The 26,414-nt window shown below is 47.9% G+C and overlaps 3 protein-coding genes across 6 annotated transcripts in view; 2 read left to right on the forward strand and 1 right to left on the reverse strand.

Annotated features, from left to right (window-relative positions):
• The first annotated feature begins 651 nt into the window (after window positions 1-651).
• On the forward strand, window positions 652-6,477 carry TNFSF10 (TNF superfamily member 10). 3 transcript variants are annotated; one of them, XM_065747904.1, is made up of 5 exons: window positions 652-809; window positions 3,253-3,405; window positions 4,358-4,400; window positions 4,762-4,872; window positions 5,903-6,477. In XM_065747904.1, the coding sequence occupies exons 1-5, from the start codon at window positions 687-689 to the stop codon at window positions 6,349-6,351; spliced, it is 879 nt and encodes a 292-aa protein (XP_065603976.1). In that variant the 5' UTR covers window positions 652-686; the 3' UTR covers window positions 6,352-6,477. The 3 variants fall into 3 exon arrangements, with proteins under 3 accessions (XP_065603976.1, XP_065603978.1, XP_065603979.1); XM_065747906.1 differs by having other exon boundaries at window positions 5,906-6,477; XM_065747907.1 differs by lacking the exon at window positions 652-809 and adding an exon at window positions 2,534-3,178 and having other exon boundaries at window positions 3,217-3,405.
• A 6,588-nt stretch (window positions 6,478-13,065) lies between these two features.
• On the forward strand, window positions 13,066-16,583 carry GHSR (growth hormone secretagogue receptor). The gene is made up of 2 exons (XM_065748140.1): window positions 13,066-13,813; window positions 16,279-16,583. Exons 1-2 carry the CDS (start codon window positions 13,075-13,077, stop codon window positions 16,581-16,583), a joined length of 1,044 nt encoding a protein of 347 aa, XP_065604212.1. The 5' UTR covers window positions 13,066-13,074.
• A 5,501-nt stretch (window positions 16,584-22,084) lies between these two features.
• FNDC3B (fibronectin type III domain containing 3B) overlaps window positions 22,085-26,414 on the reverse strand; it is a 145,169-nt gene continuing 140,839 nt past the window's right edge. For both annotated transcript variants that reach the window (XM_065748462.1, XM_065748463.1), the window contains one exon: window positions 22,085-24,773. In XM_065748462.1, the coding sequence (XP_065604534.1) occupies window positions 24,462-24,773 (312 nt within the window). In that variant the 3' untranslated portion in view covers window positions 22,085-24,461. The remainder of the gene's footprint in view (window positions 24,774-26,414) is intronic.

Raw genomic sequence — 26,414 nt, forward strand, 5'->3', positions numbered from 1 at the left:
AGAGGAGGCTGTGGTGAGGTGGGGGTCGGCCTCTGCTCACAGGTAACAGTGATAGGATGAGAAGAGATGGCCTCAAGCTGTGCCAGGGGAGGTTCAGGATTTTAGAAACCATTGCTTCTGATAAAGAGCGGTGGTGCACTGCCACAGCTGCGCAGGGAGTGGTGGAGTCACCGTCCCTGGAGGTGCTCAGAGCCGTGGGGATGTGGCACTGAGGGATGCGGGCAGTGGGCATGGGGGCACGCGGTGGCGATGGACCTGGGGATGCGAGAGATCTCCAACATTAATGACTCCTGGTTCTCTACGTGAAGCAGCAGCGTCCAGCAGATGTTTTCACTTTTGCTTCTTCAGCGCTTTCGTTCATTTTGAATGTAAACACCGCAAGAAAAGTTTTGCTTCCGTCAATTGCGGGCTGCGGACGGAAAGCGGCACAGCCCCTCAAAGCGGCCCGGGCTCCTCCTCCACGTTAGCACAGCACTTTCCAATCGACTCCGGGCGCAGCAGCAGCACCAAGCAAGGCGGGACGAAGGCCGTTTTTTACGAGCGTTTCTCTCGGACCACCTCCATCCCGCGCGTTCCGGCTCCGGGAGCGTTACCGCGGGGCGGGAGCGCGCAGGGGGCGGTCCGGCCCCCACCTCACCCCCCCTTATAAAGACCGCGGAGCCGTTCCACGCGGCCCCGCCGTCACGATGGTGCCCGCGGGTGGGCCGAGCCCCGTGTACACGTGCGGGGCCGTGCTGCTGGCCGCCGTGCTGCTGCAGTCCGTCTGCGTGGCCGTCACCTACATCTACTTCACCAACGAGCTGCAGCAGGTGGGAGCCGCGGGGGCGGGGAGCTTTTGCTTTTTGCTTCTCTGTTTGCTTGTTTTTCCTAACAGTTACGTTTTTCTTGTTCTTTGCTCTTGCACGGAGCTTGCAAACGCGCGTCACGTGCAGAGCTGCGGCCGCTGCCCCCTCTCCCCACCAGATATCCCGCAGACAATGGGAACACGCCCTACAAAAGTTTGGGGGGGGCGGCGCCTTTAAGAGCCTCCTGCAGCATCGGTAGGGCCGGCGGTCGCAGCCCGCGCTGCGTTCCTCGCGTTGAGCCGTATCCCCATCCCGCCCGCCCCGTCCTGCACGGCTCGATGTGTTCCCCGGGAGGGAGCCGGCACGTACACGCGTGCTGTCCCCAGAGGAACCCTGGACGCGCACCTGGTGCACAACCTCCGTGTGGAAGGCTTACCTGGAGCACGGGCTGCTACCCCTCCTCCATGCTGTGCACGTGGAATAAAGCTCTGCAGATGCGTTATGACTCGGTCTGCCTGTTTGTCTTGTTCCTAAGTCTGGCCTTCCTGCACCTTCCCCAGGCTCCTGAGGCTGTGGATATTGTTATTGCTAGCCAGTAATGTATGACAGTGGCTTTTCCCTCCGCAGCCACCTGAGCGCTCGGATGCACGCATTAAACACTTTAGCTATGGAAGGAAGTGAGGGGCTGTGAGCACAATGAAGTTCACGGTGCCTTAGGATGTGGGCTGCGGAGAAAACAGCCGCGTTTCCTTGTTTTGAAAACGGTCCTGGGGCAGGAGGGGACAGCAGGGTGCTCGTACAGGATGCGTCCTCGCATTCTGCTGCAGTTACGCCCCTTCTGGGCAGTTCTTGCAAACACCTCCTTGCTTTCTCCGCCCCTGAGGCAAAGAGCAGCCCTGCCGTGCTGAGGTTGGGTGCCCTGAGGATTTCCAAGTGGAGGGAAAATGGCGTTGCGGTGACAGAGAGGTGCTGGGGGGTCAGAAGAGGTGATGGAGACGCAGAGGTGCAGTGCTTTTTGCCTGCGGGTGGGAGGGAGAAGCCTGGAGCTGAGCATTACCCCATCTGGTGTGAGAACAACAGCAGTACTCCATCTGCACACGTTGTTTCTTCTTTAAACTCATCCAACTAGAGCAGTGTGGCTAAATCCATCAGAGCCCTTAGCTCTGAGGGCTTCTTTTCCTTAAAATTACACGATTTAAACTGTTTCAGGTGACTTTTTGAAACAATACTGACTTTAAAATACCGCTGCATTCCTCAGCAATGACCCAGGAACCTTCCCCAGTGGTCGTGGGGGGAGGGGGCACTTTCTCAGCACTGCCTGCAGAGCACAGAGGTGTTCCAGGGGTCAGGATAAGCTCAGCTGAGTGCTGCTGCAGCCTGGAGGGGCTGAGCAAGGCAATAGGAATTGCAGGGGAATTTTCCTAAGCCTGGTGGAAGGGGGACACTTCCTGAGTGTGAGGCAGGGCTGACCTTGTGTTGCTTTCAGGCCTTAAAGGGCACTGAAACCACTGCACACTGAATAAACGCCTCTGTGTAGCACACTAAGCAGAACTTTTTAACAGAAGAAAACTGGCATTTAAACTGGACAAGAAGTCCAGGTGAATGCATGCTGACACGAGGCTCTAGAGCTGATGCAGGATGCAGCTGTGCAGGATGTGGGTGTGCAGCAGGTGCTTACACTGAGCAGCAGTGGCAGCTGGTGCCTGACCTCACCCCTGCATGGGCAGAGCTCTGCTCCAAATGGGGCTCCTCCTGCAGGGTGCCCCAGAAATCAGCACTTTTTCTACTCTTTCCTCTTTATCAAGAGGATTCAGTTACCCTCTGTAACTGGAGGGTACAGACATAAGCCCGTGCCGCAAGCAGTCAATGTTATATTTTTATTTGGACCCAGATGTTATCTCTGTTGTCTGAACTTTGTTCTGGCCTTTAGGTCAAACACAGACCCTGGGCAGGATATGGGCAGCATGCATGACAGATAACCCTGAGAGAAAGCCTGGGTTGTAAGTGGCACTGGCTATAAAAACAGGATGGAAAATGCCTTTATTGTTTGGTACTTGATTTCATCCTCAATAATCTGAAAAGAAAAATCCCATGTGCAAAAGGAACGCTTTGAATGCAGGACTACAGAAAGTGAGAAATTCGCAACATTAATCTGAGTATTGAATTTTCACCAAGTTTGTCTGAGCGCTGGATGCTCACATAAATCCTGGTCACCCAGATACTTTACATCCATGGAGATTATACAAATGTATTTCTGTGTATTAGCTATCTCATCATAATTAAATGAATATGTAAACTCAAGCTTAGTTACTCATTCTGTCTCTATAATCGTAACTTGTACCATACTAGCAAATATTGGTAAGAAGGGGAAGTGTGTTCCTGCACATAGAGAGCTCAGTGGCATAGCCCAGCTGGAGGGCTGTGAGGAGACCCCAGGTGACAAATGGTGGCTGTTCTCCTGCTGCAGCTCCGGGACACGTACTCCAAGAGTGGCACTGCTTGTCTGACTGGGGAGGAGCTGGGAGACTTCATGCAGAACTTGGATGTGATGGAAAGCAAAGACAGACTGACTGACCCCTGCTGGCAAGTGAAGTGGCACCTGGGAAAGTTAATTAAAAAGGTATTTGGGAAATGATGTGCTGGAGTGGCAGTGGAGCTTGGTGCTGGTAGAATTTAGATCCTAAAGCGTGTAAGGAATGCTAATAGCAGGATGAAGTGGGAAATGAAAATGAGCCTGGCTGAAAAATCAGAAAGGCTGAAATTGAACCATTTTCAGATTCCCTTCTCCAGCACGTGAGGAGCTCCTCTCGTGTATTAAGTACTCGCTTCAGGCTGAAGCTTACCTGTGTGCAAATCTTGCATCCCAGAATGGATCCTCTGTTTGCATTCTGAAATCTTGGCTCCTTTGGGGGAAGTTCTGCCAGTGAAGTCCCTGAAACCCAGCAAGAGCAAAACATCGTGTTCGCAGATCTAACCTGTCCAGCAGCTCCTGCTTGCTTGCAAAAAGCTCACCTGGATGCTGCTAAAGGTTGAATGGGTGGATGAATGGGTAGTGAGAAATGTGTCAGAGCAGAGCAGGCAGCTGGCTGCAACCCAGGAGCAGTGTCTGTCAGCCAGTATAAATCGTCCCAGAGCATCAGTAGGGCCACAGGTAACCAGCAGCCAGCAAATGGAAAGGAGGGAGCTGCACAAAGTAAGGTATGCTGGGTTTAAAGCTTAGGTAGGTGGGGGTATTAAATGAAACGTCATTTCCCAGAGCCAGGATCCCACAGATGTGCAGTGAATGGAAGCTGGTCCTTGTTCACCATCTCTTCTTATTTAAGAAAAGTACTAGGGTCTGATTTTGCAAGAGACTTAAACCCATATGTCTGAGCTCTCTCTTGAAAACAATTTCCCCAGGGGTTAGCTGCATAAAAGATACAAAATGCTTCATTACGACAAATTAATAGGCTTTTTTTCATTAGCTTGTTGATCAAATTCAGAATAGCATGCGTTTGTGAGTGGGAGAAGGAGAGTTTTTTCTGCATCTTTCTGCTGACAAGCTAACCAGTTTTCTCCATGTTTGTTGGCAGATGATGTCAAGAATCCTTCAGGAAAACATGTCTGCAATCAACGGTACTGTACTAATTTTATTAATCGTGGTGGTGTCTGAAATGGGTAGTGACTTGAGTAATTCTGTGAAACTCAGAAAACAGGGACTTGGGTGTGGTGTGCTTACGCAAGGTGTGGTGCTTACCTGCTCGGGAGGGCAGATTTCCAGGAGCCAGAAGCATGGCCCAAGGGGCAGTGAGGTGCCTGGGTGGGGGACGAGCTGCGCTGTGGCTGTGTTGGTTGACAAACCAACAGTGTTCGGTCTGTGATTCAGCCAGTTAAAAAACCTAAAGCCAGACAGCACAGCCACATTCAGCAGGGGGACTGACACGTCTTCTTATGTCCCTGCTTCTCATTGGTGACCCTGTTTCTCGTCCCCACGTAGGTGACAGGACTCAGGCACTGCCGCGCAGGGATGAGCCGCCGCAGGGCCCCACGCTCAGGATAGCAGCACACCTGACAGGCAGCAGCAAGAGGAGCTCCTCGTCCCCGCACAGTAAGGGACAGCCTTCACACAGAGGTCACAGAGCTGCTCTCTCCCTTGTAGCTGCAGTTAACATAGTCTTTTTTATGCTCTCATGGAGTTAATAGCTGGGAAGACATCACGAGTCTCCTTGTCCTGCACTGTGTTTTTCAGCTCACTGCAGGTGGAGACTGCTCACAAGTAGTGAGGGCCCTAAGGGCCAACCTTGGTGCTCTTCAACATCTTCATCAGCTGAGAAGGCCAACTGTATGCTGGGCTGCCAGCAGGGAGAAGGAGGGAGTTGTCCCCTCTGCTCTGCACTCCTGAGGCCCCATCTAGACTGCTTGGGTCCAGGCCTTGGGGCCCCCAGCATAAGAAGGATGTGGAGCTGTCAGAGCGAGTGCAGAGGTGGGACACGAAGATGATCAGGGGGCTGGAGCGCCTCGCTTATGAAGAAAGTCTGGGGGAGATGGGCTTGTTCAGCTTGGAGAAGAGCGACCCTGCCCAAGGCAGGGAGTTGGAATTAGATGATTTTTGATATCCCCTCCACACTAGCCATCCTGTGATTCTCACGAGATGGGAAGAAAGCTTGTTCTCTTTGGTACCTTGCTGACTTCTCCTTGGGAACATTCATTAGGTAAAACACAAATCCTCTTCCTAATGTTAAGCTTTCCTCTTCTCTTTCCTTTGATTTCCTTCTGTTGCGAGCCCCAGCTGCTATGGAGACAGACCTATTAGAGCCATGGCAAGGAGATGTGACATTCAGGCCCTGATAATGAAAGTCTTGGTGGGGTTTCATCAGCTCGGAGGGTACCAGCCACAAATTGATGTTCTAACTTTGTTACCAAGTAACAACACGTTGGCTTTTCTCATTTGAGAGCACACAAAAATAAAAAATAGTTTGTGTGAATTCTCACATAGCACATAGCTTAATTGTGGGCTTTCTAATTGTTTTGAGAGATGGAGCTAACAAACTGCTCTGGGAAGGGCAGGTTTCCTTACCTGGCTGCTCACAGCAGGTGCCATGAAAGCTTTTAACTTCACATCTCTCTTCTTTCCCAAGCAGGTTACTTGTCCCACAGAGGCATTGGGCAGAAAATCCACAGCTGGGAGTCGTCGAGGAGAGGCCACTCCTTCCTCTACAATGTGGAGCTGTGGAACGGTGAGCTGGTGGTGCCCCAGACAGGCTTCTATTACATCTACTCACAGACTTACTTTCGCTTCCGCGAAAATGAGAACGAGGACTCGGGTTTGTTGGAACGAGTAAGGAATCCCAAGCAGCTCGTCCAGTACATTTACAGACTGACAAATTACCCAGACCCCATTCTGCTCATGAAAAGCGCAAGAACAAGCTGCTGGTCCAAAAAGGCTGAGTATGGACTTTACTCCATCTACCAGGGCGGGGTGTTCCAGCTGAAAAGGGAGGACAGGATTTTTGTCTCAGTCAGTAACAGTGACATAGTTGACATGGACAAGGAAGCAAGCTTTTTTGGAGCCTTTATGATTGGTTAAAAGACAAAAACCATGCTCTGGAGGAAGCAAAGCCGGGACCAACGCCAAATTCTGTAAAGCAGGATACAAAGCACATAGCAAAGCCATAGCAAAACCAGGCTCCCCGTTTTCCACTTACTCCCTCACTGCCATGTCCAGGAAGGAGCCCGGCAGCAGGAGGTTGGCAATGCTTTGTGTGGCACGAGCTGGGGACGTGGGAGGTGGCCCAGTGCCCTGCTGTGTCCTGCAGGTACCATGGAGCTGCTCCGGGTGCTGATGGGGCTGGAGGAAAGCTCCACCTGTCATCTGTATCTCTCATGCAAGGTGCCCTCCTAGTCCCCAGTGGAATTATTCTGGAAGTTTTTGTTGGAACCCAAGTCCTACAAAAGGGAAGAGCCATCGGAAGCTCACACTGCACATCTTCATCTCATCTCCCCGAGCACTTAAGCACCTAATTAATTTTAAGTGCACACAGTCTGACTAAACCTGGCGTATTTACATGCTTGAAATTAAATATGTGCTTAAGCGATTTCCAGGATCATGGCTTGAGTAAGCACACTACTCTGTCTTAATCAGAATATCACACGTAAAAACAGCTGCTCAAAGGGCACAGGAGAGGTTTTGAAATCAATCAGTATTTTGGGATCAGCGCATTACGGCAGCGCCTATTTACCTAATTGCTGTACTGCAAAGATTTCACCGTGCCTCCAACAGCCTCTGTAATGCAGTTACACTTGTTGACAGCAAGTACTTGATGAAAAAAACCCGTGTTTTTCTCTAGATGCCGAATTCTATGAGACATTTGCCACAAATTGAGCATGACACAGTTATTCCATGCTTATTTCCACTGGCCTGGATTTTGTAAAGGTGAAAGGCAGAATGACAGCCTGATGACTAACGTTTTAGGGAAAACATATGCAATCTGTGCCTAACCAGCACTTACGGTTCAGATAATGCTGTTCTGATGCTTATTTTGTTTGTAGGAATGGTTGAGAAGTTCACAGTGCAGTGACAGAGCACTGGAACAGGCTGCACAGAGAGGTGGGGGAGTCTCCTCTGGAGACATTCAAGACCTGCTTGGACACCTACCTGTGCAACCTGGTCTGGGGAGCTGCTTTGGCAGGGGGGTTGGACTTGATCTCTAGAGGTCCCTTCCAACCCCTACAATTCTGTGATTCTGTTTTCATAACTTCTTTGACATTTAAACTGACCACTAATTCTACGAGCGGGACTGTGGTTGGATGTAAGTTGGATGGGCATAGATGAGCACATTTGCAGTGGTGTTCCTATAAATCCATCTACACCATGGATGTATTTTGCCAAGTTCAGGAAAAAACAGTGGGAAACAGAAGGTGAAAGCAGAAAACAAAAAGGAGGAAAAAGGTAGTTGCTTTGCAAATGCTACTTGTGGTCAACATAACATTGCCAGGAGAAAACCTGTTTGTCTGTTTTTTAAATATATTAAGGTTGCCGTGGGAACCTTCCCATTCACCTCCCATTGTGGTAATTAAATCAACTGTGCAGCCCTTGTGCACAGATAGATGTGCATTGCTCGTCTCCGCTTTGTCAACGAGAGGAACCAAAGGGGCACAAGGCCCAGTGCTCACCTTGGCTCCTATGGTTGGACACTTCAACAGCAGAGACCTTCAGCAGCACCTCCCGTTGTTTGTAGGACAAAGAAACACGGGTGTGAGCCTGAAACAACAAGTCAAACTTTAGCTTGCTGTTTTCAACTCTGCATCGCATGTACCGATTTCAGCGGTAATCAGATACGTGAATTTCTCTGTTGTTTACTAGAATACATGGCTTGGATCAAACTCAAATCTGTTTTGACATAGAACAGAAAACATACCTGAAGTTGTCTTCCCAATTTCAAGAGTTAATTAATTCAGAAAGGTTTTGTCTGACAGAGAAGGATGGGGAGAACAGAGCCATTCCTGACATAACTGGATGCTGCTGCATTGGAAAACTGACTTGTGGCCGCTTATCTTTTCTAACGGGCCAGAGCATTTTTTGGTTGGTTGTTTTTCTATCAGCTTAGCCTATGTTAAAAGATGTTTTTTAAAGTTATTTGAAAGAGATTTATTTGAACTGTGAAAAAGCATTTCCAGTGCTTCCTTAAGAGTCAGAAGCCCTCCATGTGGGTAAGAACCAGTCTGTAATGGAGCGGTTGTGGGCCGACTGAAGAGGATCTGTGGGGGCCTTCACATGCTTGCATCTGACATTAAGACAAACTATGACACTTTGTGCTTTATTCAGTGTTCTCTCTCTGGCTCCCACTATATAACACGATGGGGAATTCTTTGCTTAGGGAACTCTCCTGGGCATTATCTTTTTTAATCTAAATGTATCTGTTCGTGGGCCCTGCATGCAGAGCAGAGGATCAGACCAACTAATCGCATTTTATTTCTCAATAATCCAAAGGCACGCTTGCCAGATATTATCCTGGGGGGAGACTGTCAAGCGGTATCTGACAGGACATGGTTGAAGATTAATGGAAAGATGCATCAACTTCTGATTGTGTGTTTGCACCGAGTCATACTTCTCATCTCAGTTTATGGTGAATGTAGCAATTTTTTATATGTGGGTGTGGGTTGTGGGAAACATGTAAGTATTGTATTTTTTCTACATCTGTTTTCTATAAAATGTTTTTAGTAAATACTTTATTGAGCTTTGTGGTTATTGGCCTCCATAACAGCACCTCCGCCCTACAAATGCACCCCATATCACAGGGGTGCCCACAGGGGTAGAGGAGAAATCATCCCTTTTGTTGAAGACTGCTTTTATTTCAGCTCTCTTTTCTGGTGTTTCCATGGGAAAGAGAACTTAGCAGCTAACTGCCTGTTATTTTACCTTCCATTGCTTCATTACTGCTATTTTTCTGCTTCTCTTTGCCTCAGTAAATGTAGTTATTATTGCTTGCGGTGCAGCAAGATTCACTTGGCCAGGAAGGATCAGGATGCAACTAGATAAGAATCGTGGATCAGGCACTGGGTTTTTGAGATTTATAATAATTACACTTTTCATAGGACATGTACATTTTGGAGGCTAAGGAAAGACTGAGTGCGGTGATCAGAATAACACAGCTAACATATTGAGATGAAAACTTGCTCGTTGCTCCAAGATTCCTTGTTCCGTTCAGTTGCAGAAATAGAAGATGGATGAGGATTTGGGGTCTGACCCAATTTTCACAGACTGAACTTTTTTATGTATAGGTACCATGGACATTTGTAGCCGTGTCCCTTTCTCTCTGCCACAGCTTGTCTCGTTCCATTCATACTATCTCGACAGAAATTGCACGTTATGTTGCATGAACAAAAACCACTCATTCTCTGCTTGGCAGTACATCCATCCCTGTGAAGTGCTGGAGCACCACACCTCCAGTAACAGCACTGCCCTTCCTGCAGCACTGTAAGCCATACAGCCATCTCCATCAGCTGATGCTCCTTTGCCGTGCAGGTAGCAGCAGACAGAACATGTAGCACTTATGGAATGAGCAAACACTGAGCGAATCCAAGGTTCAAACTGCCCTTTAGAATTAATCATGTGATCACAACAGAATCCAAGGAGCAGATGCCTCTTCGAGGCACTTGCTTTTGTCTGACTGAATTCTTTAGCCTGGATAATCCTCAGTTGGTATAAAATCCTCCTTATTATCCCTTACAGAGGGCGAAGTGGTTTCAGGCAGGTTATTGCTCCCCATTTCACAAAGAAACCCAAGTACCATCAGGACAGCATGACCAAGAATGAACAAGTGCACAGTCCCATCCTGTGCGCTCTAGCACTAACACGAGTCATAGGGCAGTGCTGCAAGTAGTACAAACGTGTGAGTCAGGTGAGATCCCTCGACTACAAGGCTTCTGTTACAGAGCTGTTTGTCCTCTGGAACCAGAAAGTTGTCAGCTGCCTCCAGGAGCAAAGCCAGAATGGCCTTGTATCAAAACCTGAGATTGAACGTACAGTGACATTCCAAACAGGCAGGACACATCCCCTCCTACTCTCATACTGTTTAGTAAACCCTCTGTACTTCTGATGCAGAATAAACATAGCTGTGGCTGGGGAACCTTCTCTGCACTCGGTGGCCCAAGAGGAACATCCCCATGCTGAGTGTGACCTAATGACACATGGAGCCAAAGCACATTGAAGAGATGAGCCTAAAATGGACGGCTCCAAGTTAGTGCACTAGGGCACATCTTTGCTAACCCATTAACTAACAGCCTTTCAAAGTCAGCTTGCAGCTGTTAACCTCCATACAAACAGCTGTAAAGTCATTTCAGCACTCTGTGGTTCTTCTGCTGCTATTCCAATGGCACTGCTCACTGCTGATGGGTGCTAAACCATAACCTTTGAGAGCACTCATCAGCTGCTACCTCCTGCTCTTAAAATACAACGCTTATAATAAAAGTCAAAGCACCTCCTGCCCCTAGGTGTAATAAAAAGAAATGCTTTTCTGCAGATTGTAGGAGAAGCATCATTTTTAAATGGGAGATCTCCCCCTTGGAGTCTGTTTTGCATGGAAAGCCATAATAAATCTATATCCAAAGCCCTCAGATATTTCCATGACAACAAACCATAACATAAACTGGAATTAGACCCTTAATGGACGAAGAATGGAACATAGGAGAGATTTCAAAGCACCGTCAACAGAAACTCTACCTCCAGCACTCGGTACAGCTCTAACACTGCAGAAGGGATGCAGCAGTATATCAGAGTCCCCTGAAAGGTAAGTGTCCCCTGTAATGCTGTTTTGTTTTGCTTTGAAGTGCCAGCTCTGGCCGTTCATCTGGTTAGCGGATAAAACGGCGCATAAGATGTCCTCATCTTCTGCCTCTTCCTCTCATCGCAGCTATATTAGTGACTTCAGTCTTTCCTGTGCTTGGTAGGGCAACGTGAAGTACTGTTCCTGCAGCTGAGGGCAGGTAGGTGAGTGCATGGAGCCACCTTCTCCCACCACTGTCCTTCAGTGTGTGTGAAGCAGATGCAGGAACCCATCATCACACCAACTTGGGGGCACGTTTCACGAAAGAACAGGATTTGTCTGAAGGACTGAAGCTCTCCTCTCCCTACGAAAAGGGAAATGGCCATTTTTGATAAGATACAATTCAGCAAAAGCGGGAGGAATTTCACGAGAACAAAGGCTGCTCACTGCAAGGTCACATCCGCAGCCTCAGGCCGTCCTGTCAGCCAAACACCCAGCTCCTGCAGCTAATGCTGCTGCTCTGAGAGCGTATGGGGTTGCGAAGAATGAAGGCATTATTTAGGATATTGGGAACAATTTGGCAGCTTTCCACGAGCCTCGATGATCCTTACGGGTCCCTTCCAACTCAGGGTATTCTATACAGGGACAGCTGCTTGCTGCTCCATCGTACGATACATCGGCGTTTAAATTGGGTTGGACTCAACACTGTAAGATTGAAATAGATAGATTTTGGTGGCCTGCAGCCCACGATTCTTCTTCAGAAATAAGAAAAGCAGCCACAAAGGCAGCTGGATAAGCAAAGTGAGAGGCGTGGTAGGCTCTTCCTTTCCCCCCCCCCCCCCCCCCAAATGAATTGATTTGTGGTTATACTCCATAAAATTTAGCAGCCCTTGAGTAACTTGCTACGAAACTGTCTCACAGAGCAAGAGCAGGAACGACGAATACTGACTCCAAAGCGTGTCAGATTTAGGATACAGACAGGATGCTGGGGCTAATGCATCGCTGCGGGAAGTGCTGCAAAGTGCTCAGCTGCCGGCAGGCACGGCCAGAGCAGCGGGCACAGGAACTGTCGTGTCACCCCGCGCTCACACTCTGCTCTTCAGTGAAGCCTGGCAGTTGTGAAATAGCAACAGCAGATGGTGGGCACGCATATGTGAGCGTGCACGTGAAAAGCAGCACCAAGCTCTGTTTCCGAGCTGCATTAAGCCAGGGTGCACTCAGAGCACAGGTCGGGGGGGGGGGGGGGGGTGTCCCTGTGCTGCCCCTGAGCTCACCTTGAGCTGCTTCCCTCAGCCGGGGCTTGCGGGCACAGCATCAGCCCCAGTCTCGGAGGGATGCGGGATGCCGCAGCTGGGGAGCCCAGCGGCTCCGAGGGGTGTGTGCCTGCGGAGCGCGGGACCGCAGAGCCACGCTGAATGAGAACGGAACTGCGGCTGAATCAGAGAGAGCGGGCGACGGCTGCAGCTTCACCCAACCGCAGCCTTACCGTGCTCCCGCCAGCAAGCAAGGGCAGCGAAACGAGGGACGGCGACCACAGCCGTCGCTATCCCCGCGCGCCCGTCAGCCCGCGCATCTCGGAGCCCGAATCCGACACGCGTGGGCAGCGCCGCAGAGACCCGTCGCAAAAACTGCTCCGAGAGCGCACCCCATCGCCCTACACCGCCCCGACGGCGGCAAGCAGAAAACAAGCTCGTGGGGACGGAGCTCAGCGGCCAGCTCTGCACCGCGGCCGGGGAGTGGGAGCCCGCGGAGACCGTCCGGGCAGTGGAGCCGTCCCGCGTGGGGGTGGGGGGAGGGGCGGTGAGGAGCGGAGCGGAGCGTACGTCGGGTTAAACTCGCCGCAGAGCCGCTCCGCGCCCGCGGAGGCAGCGCCCACGCCCGCTGTGACGCGCTGCGGGACCGGCCCACGGCCCGGAGGGGGGGAGGGGGGAAAGGGGAGGGGGGCGGAGCGGGGCCGCATCCCTCCCCGCCTCCCGCACCTGCCCCCAGCCCCGGTCCGGGCACGGAGCGGCTCCGCGCGGGGATGCGCATCCCGCGGCGGCACGATGCGGGAGGGGAGCGCGGAGAACAGGACGGGCTCCGAGTCCCCGCTGCGCCTCTTCCCCGCGCCCGTGCTCACCGGCATCACCGTCGCCTGCGTCCTCCTCTTCGTCGTCGGGGTCGTCGGCAACCTGATGACCGTGCTGGTGGTGTCACGGTTCCGGGACATGAGGACCACCACCAACTTCTACCTGTCCAGCATGGCCTTCTCCGACCTGCTCATTTTCCTCTGCATGCCCCTGGACCTCTTCCGCCTCTGGCAGTACCGGCCCTGGAACTTCGGGGACCTCCTCTGCAAGCTCTTCCAGTTCATCAGCGAGAGCTGCACCTACTCCACCATCCTCAACATCACCGCGCTCAGCGTGGAGCGGTACGTCGCCATCTGCTTCCCCCTGCGAGCGAAGGTGATCATCACCAAGAGGAAGGTCAAGCTGGTCATCCTCATCCTCTGGGCCGTCTCCTTCATTAGCGCCGGCCCCATCTTCGTCCTGGTGGGCGTTGAGCACGAGAACGGCACCAACCCGCTGAGCACCAACGAGTGCCGCGCCACAGAGTACGCCATCCGCTCGGGGCTGCTCACCATCATGGTGTGGATCTCCAGCATCTTCTTTTTCCTGCCCGTGTTCTGCCTCACGGTGCTGTACAGCCTCATCGGGAGGAAGCTCTGGAGAAGGAAGAGGAAGAACATTGGTCCGAGCGCTGTCATCAGGGACAAGAACAACAAGCAGACTGTGAAGATGCTAGGTACGGCTGCCTGGGCTCTGTGTTTGCAAGTGTGTGTGCTTGTGTGTGCAAGAAAAGGGGCTGAGCACTGCCAGGTCACTGTCATTGCTTCTAAAGGAAAGCAATGATTTAAAACCCTTCCTACACAGGGCTCCGCTTTAAGGTATTCGCAGAACAACTCTCCTCTTTCCTTAGATTTATTTCTAACCGCTTGGTGCTGGGGACTCTAAAACAGTTAAGGAGATTTTAATAACAACCTCTGACAAAGACGAATACCACAGTTACAATCAGCTCTCGCCCTGGAGATTTTTAGAACATCTTTGGTTGTGGATACCAACGTTATTTACAGAGGATAGTTTATTTGATTTTCAAACTAACCTCTTCTAAACCCACAAAGTTAGCTGCAGAATAAGCGAGCAGAGTGTGATGTGCTTCGTCTCACAAACGAAAAGGTATTTTTAGCAGATTGGGGTAATTCAGCAGCACGGCAGAGTAAGACCACAGAAAGTGATCTTACTTCTGTATTAGAAAAGCATCAGCCTTTGCTGAACAGGCTCCTCTGGGGTCTGTAATCCCCTAAATTCCCACTGACTTCAGGGCAACAGGATGGAGACAACAGACACTATCAGTCCTGACTGTATATGTACAGCACCTGATGGCTTAAACAGCAGTTCCTGCTGGCACACAGGAACGTGTGTTTCAGCACAGGGATGCTGCCAGCTCCTGCCCAGCATGTGCTGGGAGCTGGCTGCACAGAGCCCAAAGTTGCTGCACAGCTCTGTGCCTGGCTGCTGAGCACCGCTGCGTGCTTTTGCTCCGGCAGAGCCCGGCGTCAGCTCCTGCAGATGGGATGCTTCAGGTGAAGGTGTCACAGCAAGGCAGAGGTGAAGGGATGATGAGCCCGATGGAGAGGTGGCAGCGTGCCCTAAGGGGCTTTGTTACTGTGTGGGAGCCTACCTGATCTCTTGTGTGTGCCCTGATTTATAACTACTACTACAGAGCAGCAAAAATGATCAAACCTGCAGCTTTCTCTGAGCCCTCTCAGCCACGTTTTATGATCAAGAGAATTAGTTCAGGTGGGTAAGCGTGACCTTGGAAGTAATTCTTCACTTACTCTTCTAGAGCTTCAGGATTATGGATCTCTATTTACAATAAGTAAATTGCCAGCACATACTACTGCCATGTTTATCTATCTGCATACTTACTTAACCGTAAGGAATGTCAGAACAGTAAGTGCTTATTTCTGCCCCAAAGCATTGCCGCCAGCACCATGGTACTTCAGACACCTTTTCTTCTTCTGCAAGGGCTGGGAACAGCAAGGCAGGGGTGAGCCTGTCCTCAGGCAGAGCCGGCGTTCTCTAGATGAAAACAGGCCAAGGCTGGGTAGAAAGAAAAGAAGTTAGTGAGGGCTCAATAGCAGCAGATGCTCAATGCAGTCTGCTGTCATCGCTTCCAGCATTCTGCCTGAGATGCAGCAGACACTTCCAGCAAGTCCTGGAACATTGACTAAATGGGATTAGCACCAATGCTTCTCTTAAGCTGCACAAAGGTTATATGCACTAGGACCACAATTAAATGCCCAAATGTATGGCCTGACTTTGAAAGGAGCTACCATGATCCATTCCTCTTGAAATCAATGCAATTCTGCACGAGTGAGGATCAAACTGCATCCTCAAGTCCCCAGCTAGGAGGGATATGCACACTTACCTGTAAAAATATTGGCTGTGCTCAATATTCTGCATAAAGTGACCACAGTGGTAGCATTCAACGCAGGGATTAAACTCCAGAGCATGCCTGTGAGCGATGGAAACTTTATGTGAACTTCCCAGGTGGAGAAACTGTGCAAAAAACCCCCCCAAGTGTTGGGCTCAAGAAAGAAAACTCTGAGTTTCAGCCGTATGCTGCAGCGTATGCCATAAGTTCCTGTAGCTTTCCTTCCCTTGGAGCAGTCATGTTCCACCACACAGGCAGCCAGGCAGGGAGCAACACTGCCCGATGTTACCCTGTAGGATGTGCCCTACAGATCCAGCTGTGTGCTGTTGGTTGTTTTTGTCTTTGGGCCTTTGTCTTTAAACCACCCTGCTTCCCAGTGACTAAACACCATTATATACCACAGTGTTCAGTCTATTGTGTTGTGTATAATTTGCCTTTGTAGGTGCAGACGGTGGATTGTAATTTCTGTCACTGCTCTGACTCTTTAACTCTGTTCTTTTATGGAAAAGATGATTTGATGGCTCAGTGCTACAGCAGAGTAGCTGTGCAGTATACAGGCAGGCTGCTTAGGTACAATCGATTTGTTGGAAGTATTGCTAATCTATCCTGCCAGAAAATGTACTTGAGAGAAACTTGAAAAGTTACGGGGCGCCTTTTCCCACTTGGAAATTAATTGGCTGAAAAGAGAGAATGCGATTTCATTTAAATCAGCCTTTCTTTTTTTTCTCCCTTCCTCGCAGTTAACACGCTTTCTTCTGCTGTTTTTATTTTAGTTGTGGTGGTATTTGCTTTCATACTCTGCTGGTTGCCTTTTCACGTAGGACGATATTTATTTTCCAAATCCTTTGAAGCTGGATCCTTGGAGATAGCAGTGATCAGCCAGTACTGCAACTTGGTGTCCTTTGTCCTCTTCTACCTGAGCGCGGCCATCAACCCCATCCTCTACAACATCATGTCCAAGAAGTACCGCGTCGCTGCCTGCCGGCTCTTCGGACTCAAAGCCCCGCCAAAGAAAAGACTTTCCAGCACCAAGCAGGACAGCTCGCGCGTGTGGACAGAGCCCGCCGCTGCCACATGACACGGGGTGCAGTGCCAGAGCATCACACCCAGCCGCTGTTACCGGAGAGCCATCACGGAGGGGACGTGGGGCAAGACACAAATCGACGAGGAAAGCTGTCCTTGTGGCGTCACCTGGATTTGCTGGGAGGTGTCACACGGGCAGCAAAAGATTTTTTAGAACCGCCTATACCTTGAGAATATAAAAGGAGACGCGTGGCTACAGCATTTGGCAACAATCAAGTGATGTTTGTCTGCTGCTTTTGTCCATCTGACATTTAAAGGGAGATTATAGAGACCGACTTCTGTTGTGGTGTGAGAGTGACAGGACAAGGGGGAGCGGCTTTAGACTGAAAGATGGCAGATTCGGGTTAGATGTTAGGAGGAAATTCTTTACTCAGTTTGGTGAGGCCCTGGCACTGCTGCACAGCTGTGGGCGCCCCATCCCTGGAGGTGCTCGAGGCCATGGATGGGCCCTGGGCAGCCTGAGCTGGTGGAGGCATCCAGCCTAGGCAGGGGTTGGGACCGGAAGGACCTTAGTGTCCCTTCCAACCCAAACCATTCTATGATCCTATGGCATGATTTTCTAACACAGGGGAGCCAGGCTTTCCCATTTCTAACAGGCAAACATAGCTCAGCTCACCTGAGAGCCCATGAGACTCCGGCAGCTGCTAAACACGAGCTGAGGATTTCCAGAGTTAACTTTAGTTTTGCTAAGAATTTTGCTAGCACAATACCAGACCCTAAAGACAGAAAATGCAATTTTGCCTTTTTGAAGCAGAAAACATAGAATTTGATACACGCTTTTCATAACCTCGATTTTTAAACACGAGTTCCAAAAAGAGAAATAAAAATGGGTAGTTTTTCAAACGTGCTCAAATTAATGACCCTCACATCACATGGGAATAGAAATAAAATATATCTCCAGTGAAGTGGCTCAAAACACGGCTGTACTAAAACATTTTGGGAACGTGTATCAGTGGGACAAGGACGGTGCTGCCTTCAGGACTGCAGTGATGCTGTGAGGTTGGGAATGCTGTCTCCCACAGTCACCTTTTTGTTTCTCCAGCTGTCCCTCCTGCACTTGTTCTGCTCAGCTTGACCGTGAGCCACTCACTGTACCTGAACCTGGGAGCTGTGGGCTGTCCTAGCACTGGTGCCTGTGTCTGCCACACCACAGCCCGAGGACAGTCTGCTCCTGTAAGACACCCTGGGTTGGGATCAGTGGGTCTGGAGCACCTCGTCCCCCCGCAGAGCCCATGCTGCAGCAGTGCTGGTTTGCTGCAGTGCCATAGTCACTTTTAGGATATTTTTAAATGGCGTGAGCCGAAATAGTGGTAGAAAATATACATTAAGACCCACAGGTACGCATGTTCTCATAGTTGATTCACAAAAATCTTCAATTCAATTGATTTTTGTAATTCAAGTATGCCATTAAAAACCAAATCAACACCAGAAAACCTTCCACACCTTATGCTAATCTGTATGCCTTATATCACATCTGTTGCCACTCATATACATAGATGTTGTGGTCCAGCTAATAGAGCTTGGGGGCGTGCATGTGAAATAGCAGCTTTTGTTTATTTGGTTCTCCTATTTATTACCAGCTGGTCCACAACTGCTCCTATGTAACAGATTGGTCACAGGATTCCTATTGCTTTTAGGCTCCCATTGCTGCCTGCGGGCCGCATTCTGTCTGTAATGTCTTTGCTGGTGGTGCTGCTCAGGTATAAGTGAAAAGAGAATTTAGCTCCTTCTGAACCTTCTTTGCCCATTGGTGGGGCTGCAGCCTGTCCCAGCAGGGGCAAACCACAGGAGCAGCAGCAGAAGGGAGCTGCAGAGGGTCAGCCTGGTGAGGCTCACCTCCTTGGAGCCCCTGCTGTGGGCTGAGCCCGTTAAAAGAGCAGCACCCGTGGCATCCTCTCCCCTTTTGTCTCTGACCACTTCTGCCTTTCTGTTCATTTTGTTTTCACTCGCTGCCTGCTGACAAGCAGATCTGGTGGCAGACATCATGCAACTCAGGGAAACAAGAAATCGAGGAGTCTTGAAAATATTGTGAAGATGTGAGCTCACGAATTACATGTCCGTGTAAACGAACCGATCGCGCACCTAACGTCACGTAAGCGTTTCGAGTTTCAGCTGTGTCTGTGGTATTAAATGTGAGCAGAAAAAGAAATAAAGTGCTGAGAGCCTCTGTAGAGCTGCGGGTGGGTGGTGAGGGAGGGGGCAGCTCGGCCATTCCCAGCAATTCCCTGCTGTCCTCAGGCCGCTCCTGCAGCCCCTCGTTTTCCTGGCATCACCTCCCCTCAAAGCCTTCTCTGAAAGAGCACAGTTCTCTCCCCAGCACAATTTTAACCTGAACGTGGCTTTTGGGGTCTGCTTTACCTGCAGTGAAGGCGGGAGCCTTGCAGGCGCTGTGCTGCTCAGGACAACCACCTGCAGCTGCTGATCCACCTGCTGCACTCCTGCGAACTCCCTCCTGTAGGAGCACACTGTGCCACCTCCAGCTGAAACAGGAAACCACAGAGGGGCTTTATGAATCAAGATGTCACTGTGTTCTCACTGCCCTGCGAGTAAGGAACCCACATAGGAAGTAACTGGAGGCTCACTCATTGAGCAGCTCCAGTTTTAAGAGCTTTTCCAACTCTACATTTCATATCGCAGCTTTGCAGATAAACATAACCTGCATCTTATTTATTGGTCACGCCTTAAATTGCTGATAAAATAGGTCAAAAGCACTTTACCAGAAAGCTCCATTCATTTTAGAAAAGTACCTTTGATGGAAGCACCCACAGGTAGAAAATCACATCCTATTGTATTGCTTGCCAGAAATAAGATACTCTGGACAAGCAGCACTTATGTGTCAAATCTGGAGCTGCTAGATGCTCAGAATGACACATGACATCACCTAAGCACTATTTAAAGCAGCAGCTTCACCTAAACACCCTGAAAGCCAGCGTGGGGCAGCAGCTGGTGCCCCAGACCCACTGCAGCACAGTGACAGCGCTGTGCCACGCTGCCTTCCAGCTCAGCTGTGTTCCTCACTGGGCACCCAGCTGCAGGTCTGAGCCCACAGCATGGCTGCCAGGAGGGAAGAGGGTGAGCAGAACAGCTTCTGGGCCAGGCCCTGCCTGAGCATCCCTGGCTTAACCCCAAGATACCAACAGCACTTCAGCTCTCGGCAGTGGTTTCACCTAGGAAGCCATTTGGCAGGAGGAGAGCTTGCAACCCTGGTGTTGGCATCTCACAGAAAGAAAAACTATCTATCTGTGCTATGGAGGAATGAATGCAATGTTTGCACGGCATTAGGGCTGAATTTCTCCATTCACATGCTCACAACATTTCTCCCTCCCGACTGCTTGCTCTGGTTTATTTGTAGAGAATAATGGCTTTTGTGTGACTGAAATTGAGAGACGAGCGAATGAAATCACCAAATGACATCCACTCAGCACATCGACCCAAGAAGGCATTTCTTACCGTGCTAGTAAACCTAAAAATAGGTTTGACTGCATGCCTTGCCACCCATGCTGGCAATTAGTATAACAAATGTAACTACTCCAGCTAATAACAGCATCCAGCCAGCCAACCTGCTGTGCCTGGAAGCCCCTCCTGAATCCTTCTGTTTGCTTTTTATTTCACCCAGCAAAGATCATGTGTGTTTGAGAGCACAGTTGTCAGGGGCAGGAACAGAAGCCATCGGTTACATCTTATTAAACGCACTACCAATAGAACTGCCTTTTCCAGGGATCTCAGCTGGCTTTCTCCTCAGATGTAAAAATATTGAAACAAGATGCCCCCGCCTCCCCCTCTGCTTACCTGTGGGTCTGAGAGGAATAGATGACATTTATGTCTTCACTCCCAGGCTGGTGAATATCAAGGATGGAGAATTTCAGTGAATCGTAATACATCACGAATTCTGCAAGCGCTGTAATTCCAGAAAAGGATTTGCACAGGAAATGTAATTCATACAGAAGATGTCTGCAGCAGGCCAGGCCGGGCCGGGCAGGAATGCTCTGCAGGGCGGACACGGCCTCCAGGTCCTGCTCCTCTGCACTGAGCTCACAGCAGCAGCTGGAGCCAAAAGCACAGCACACGTCCCTCAGGGAGCAAATACAAACCTCCCTCCATTGGAAAGCTCCGACTGTTCTCCACCTGCAGACTCTCACCCAAGCGTGGCAAACCCGGCGTGCTTCACGCCGGGGAGCAGTTCAGGTAACAAAGTGGTGGTTATTAGTCCATAGGCAGCATTAGAAGATCTTGTGAAAGAGATTGTTTTGGCAAGCACTGTTAGAACAAACAAAAAAGCTGAGGAAAAAAGGGGAAAATAAACACGTTTCCATAGGAGAAACACTCATGTTGCAAATTGCAGTAATTAAGCAAGTAGAAATGCTGTATTTATGCAGTGATTTGAAGAAGAAAAGCTGTGTGAAAAACAAACACTGGTATGCTTGCCAAGAATAAGGTATACAGCTAGATTAATGATGTGTGGTGAGCAACTGAACTGAGCCTACATAATCAGCGAGTAACTGAAAACTGGTATTCCAAGTGTTTAGCTCCAAAGAGACAAACCCAGCAGCAATAAAAGACCTCAGAAACTCATCCCAAAGATTAACTCCACCAAAGTGTTCCCAGTACAAACCAGAAGCATCCCAGGTTCAGTCTGGGCTTCCCAGTTCAGCTGCAGTAACGCTGCTGATGGAGCACAAAGGGGCCAGGCACGGACTGCAAGCACAAAGAAAACCCCTGGTGATATCAGAAAGAATTAAAACATTTATTGGGCATAAATATATTACATATACACTACAGATACAGTTAAGTCTTACATACATAGTGTAGTATTTGCAAAATCTATACATTAAAATTGATATGGCAGTTTTAATACAATGCATATGAAATAGTCTAAAATTTACAATACGAGAAAACTTATGATTATTTATTTTTTTTTAAGTCGAAAAGCTTGGAATGTACGTTCCCATAGTGAGGTAAAAACTTTGTTTTCATTTTTCAATTTAATGAACTGTGCAAGGATAAGGTTCATACACATTCAGTTAGGGCACTTCTCAATCTGAATACTGAACTACCGTAGCCAACGAACAGGGTTAGAAAACATTTCAAGTTCGTAAGGAAAAAGGCAGAACAATATAAAATATAAAATCCCTCTCCGTCCCGAAGGGCTGTGAATGTTTAGTGTTTCATTCTACCTTTTGTGTCCATCGTTGCTTTGAGAGCACAGAGCTCTCGGATGCTATTGGCTCGGAGCAGCACAAGGCCGCACGGGGAAGCCAAGGCATCAGCAAGCTGCACTGATGGAAACCCACACACAAATGGTTTATGACCCACAATGTTCTTCTTTTTTTTTTGTTATGAATCCCAGTCAGATCGCTATGGCAGAAGATACAAGTTAAAATCACGCCTAATGCACCTCACCAGGGGCTGTGGCACTCCTGGAGAGCACCTCGACCCAGGGCTGGGCACGGCTGCGAGGCGCCCAGCTGCAGCCTCACAGATCTCCTTTATCCACACTCCCACTCTCTGCTTTTGCTCTCATTATATCTCAAACTTTCATCACTGATCAAACAATACCCAGGTTTATTTTTAAAATATATAGATTAAAGCAGCTGTTTGAGGCGGCAGGTTTGGATTTCATAGCAATGCTGCTGAAATAATGCTCCAAAAATAACAGTGAGAGTCCCTCCCAATGGTCAGGCTCCCAGGTTAGTGGGATCCTCATCACTTTTTTTTTTTTTTTTTACACACTCTTTCCCCCCCCTCCATTGACAACAGCTCCACGTGCTTTGCTCACGGAAAAAAAAAACCAAAAAAAAAAAACAGATGCAAGGTCACAAAGTTCCGTATCACAAATAAATTTAAATAAGATGTACATAAATTTGACAAGCCACGACTTTGGCAAAAATAAAAAATATATATATATATATTTAGCTCAATGCCATTAGTTCGCAAGGCTAAATTAAACTAATTATAGTCAATAACAAAATACAGAAGGTCTCTAATATTTGCTACATCTAGAGAGGCACACTGAACAGTTCGTTATCTCAGCACTCGTTTTCCAGAGATGATTATGTTTTTGGATACATGTAAACGTTGGAATCACTGATAATGGTTTGGTTTCTTTTTTGGCATTCAATGTACTAGATGCTCCCATCTTCAAAAATGCAAGAAAATGTCAGAAGATTAATAATAACTAGGAATGCTGCCAGGTAAAAAGTTGACTTAAAGGACAACAGTATAAAACAGACAAAAATGTAACATGCTGCAGGGGGGCGGGGAGGGGAATTAGTACATAAGTACACTTTTATTTTTTATTTTTTTATTCTTTTTTTTTTTTTTACAATAAATAAAAGATTGCACTGTAATTGGTATTTAAAGTACTGTATGCAGTATATAGTATAAATAAACCTACAACAAAAATAATGTTGTTTTTTCCCCCATTACTTTGGTTAAGGGAATATTATGCTAGTACATGAATCTGAATCCTAGACAATGGAGACAGAGCACAAAATAGCTAGGACAAAAGCAAAACCGAGTAGCAAAAATATACAGAACCAATAGGTGGGGAAATACACTGTGTCTGTTGCACCCTTTTGGAATCTATTTGCACCTCCAGCTCACTTATGTCCCTGAGGTACTCGCACAATGTTGACTTAATATAAATAATCCAATGACTCAAGAGTTAAAAATCTATCTCGGTGGATTAAGATGTGTGCCAGGGAAGAGGAAGGCAGGAGGAGAGGGAAGGCTGCTCTACGAGCAAGGACTATACCTGTGTAGGACTCCAGACCCAGTTCTGCAATGTACCAAGTATTTCCATTAGCCCTGTGTTAAGAACAACATAGGCACCCACTTAAGGGACTTAAAATAAACAGATCCCAATTCTGATAGCTCCAAGAAAGTTCTATAAAATCGATACCCCTCCAAAAACAAAAAGATCAACTGACAGTGAAGTCTGCTTACATTTAGTGTAAATCTCACCTAAATCAGTAGAGACAGTAAGCTATCACCAGCTCTTATATAAATCAGACTGAACGTAATAGAATAATATCTACTATTAGATTAGGAATAGTTACATACAGTGACAAACAGACAAGTTAAAGCAGCTTTTAAATAGCTGAACATGGGAATAGCTAACTATTGCACAATGCCCTCTTACTTAAAATTACTGCAAGAAATCAAAATGGTAAAAAAAATAATCTATAATGCTTCATAATTTATATGCAGTTTGGTTACTTGATTTCTTATATAGGCAGTTTATAGTGTTGTAACTGTAAAAATAGCAAGTTTTTTAGGCTGCAGGATATTGTTCCAATTTAAATGCACTGAACGGTTAAAATAACAATTTACTTTTTATCTTGAAAAAACATGGGGCGAATGGAGTGAATAATTCATAGGCAACATTGCTAATACTGTTCAATGGAAACCTGGTACTGTTGACTAACACTGCACTCTAATCTTACTGCTATACATATTTGTGACTAACGTTCAGGAGGAAAAGAAGAAACACAGAAGTGACTTGATTAAAATTTCCTAAATAATAACATATAATAGGAGACTGTGTAAGAACTTCAGTGAAAAAAAAATACAACAAACCAAACCACGATGACAAGGCAAATTGGTGACAGTTTTGAAACTGTGAAGGGAACAATCTTGCTTTTAGTATCTGGTTTGCTTGTTTCTCCAGTTTGACCACTTCCTAGTTCTGAATTTCAAAAAGGTGCATCAAAACACTGATTTATCTTTCTTCAAGCTAGAACTGTAAAAACAAGAGAAGTATATAAAATGTATGGTAGAACAAAAGGATTTCAAGAAGGAATATCTGAATAAATGTGTGGATTATAATGCGTAGCATTAGTTAAACTTGTATCTCAAACTTCCATTGAATTCTCTACTTCATAAAGAAGTATTGTAATATACAGGCGAATATAATTGACAAACTTGCAAAGCCAAGTACAATGAGGGCTGCAAACTGTTCATCAGTAGGAATCATGCTCTTTATCTTCGGGTCGTCTATGCTTCCCGTTTCTCCCGCGAGCATGATCTCATTTTGCTGAAGCATAAAGGCAACGGATGGGCTGAAAGGTCCACTAAGTTCCTGTGAGGTATCTGAGCACCGGCGGCACACACAGACGCGAAACCGATAGTCCGTGTTGACTTGAAGGCCTGAGATTTGGAATGTGGTCTCATCTCCCTTGTACACCTACAAGAGAAAAGGGTCAAACGTAACACGCAGAAGGAAGTCCACTTTTTGTTTTGTTCATAGCATGAGGGTAACTTTCAGAAGCATCCTATGAAATATTTGTTGAGCGAAGACTGGAGTGTAAATAGCCCACTCTAATAGGGCTTCAAAAGGACTTTGCGTTCCACATAAAGCCACGGGTAGCGACAAAGTGGAATGCAGCAAGGATTTGGGCCTGGAAGGTAGGTCAGGTGTGGCAGGGCCTCAAGGGAAGGCCCTCCTTAGGTTGAGGCAAACACAGCGGCCTGCAGACGCTGAGAGATGCCCAGCTACAGCAAGTCTCTGTACGCAGCGCTCAGCAGACTGAGCACTCGCTAGGGTAGGCAAGACCAGACAAGATGCCACACACAAGAGGTGCACATCTCTCGTGGGCGTGATAAGCAGCACAAATGTATTTCTGTACTGTTAAGGCGTGACTATACGTCCAACACGTCTCAGGAATGAGGAGTGTACGTAGCCCCAAAACGAAGAAAATCTGCAAACTAAGGTTATTGCAAGACATTCACTGCACAGTCAGGAAATCAGAAACAAGCATTATTTTAACGTTCTCTCTTCACACTTCTCTCAAGAGTCAGCAATTATGCCAGAAACTGCACTCTCTGAATTCTGGAAATAATAAAATCTTAGTAAGATATAAAAAGCTCCTCTTGGTTGCATTGCTTTTGGTTCTTCAATAACCCAAATCCGCCATGTGTTTGCGCTAATTGAATGGAGGTAACATATGACTCACAGCATGAATCACAATGTGAGAAAGAGAATTAACCGAACCGCTAAGGGACCGTTCCACGACTTAAATGGAAAGAGACCACTGGAAACATTTATGAACTCCAAAAACAACCAACCCGTCAATGATTTATATAAGGCAGGGCTGTCGGAATCAAAAGCAATGTGTCACAGAGTGCTTGTACCTCCTGGAAGAGAAACCTGAACTTCAGATGCACATTCCTTTGCTCATTTAACTCCTCGCAGCGGGAGGGGAGGAGAGCGCATCTCTGCCTCCTGAGAGGCAGCTCAGCTCTGGCTGAGAGCAGTGGAAGGAGTGAAATTAAAGCTCAGCTGACAAATCACTTCCTGGGTGTAACCCCAGAGAAAGGAGAAAAGATAAATACAATCAAAATAGGAGATTGGTAGCTCAGCTAAACATCACCTTAAGGACGCAACCTCCCTGCCCATGCTTACTCCCGAGAGTCATCCCTCAGTCAGGAAGGCAGCCTGATTGCTTAAGAAGAAACGGGACAAAAGATTAAAGTTTTCCTTACATTCATTTTCTCCCCTCTAAAACTTTCACAGTTTTTCCAAGTACAGATTGAATGACGGTGACTGAGTTTTCAGACTAAGCACAGCTCTGCTAACACTGCTGCCTTGGAACAAAGCCACTGAAAAGCAAGCCATTAAGTTGCAGCAGTTCATCACTGAAAATAAAAAAACAATTACCAGCCCACAGACATAAAGTGAAGGCTGAAACACCTGTTTGCAAAGCACACCTCTCACCATGGCAGTGCCTGCATCTATCTTCCAACAGCAATGCCATTTCCAGTAGCACCAGTTGTGGTAACTGTCCTCCACCTGCTCCATCATCAATGCCACATCTTGTAAAGACCA

This window comes from Cyrtonyx montezumae, unplaced genomic scaffold (genome assembly GCF_038088225.1).
Source record: "Cyrtonyx montezumae isolate F1298 unplaced genomic scaffold, pur_monq_1.0 scaffold_5, whole genome shotgun sequence".
Taxonomy (NCBI): domain Eukaryota; kingdom Metazoa; phylum Chordata; class Aves; order Galliformes; family Odontophoridae; genus Cyrtonyx; species Cyrtonyx montezumae.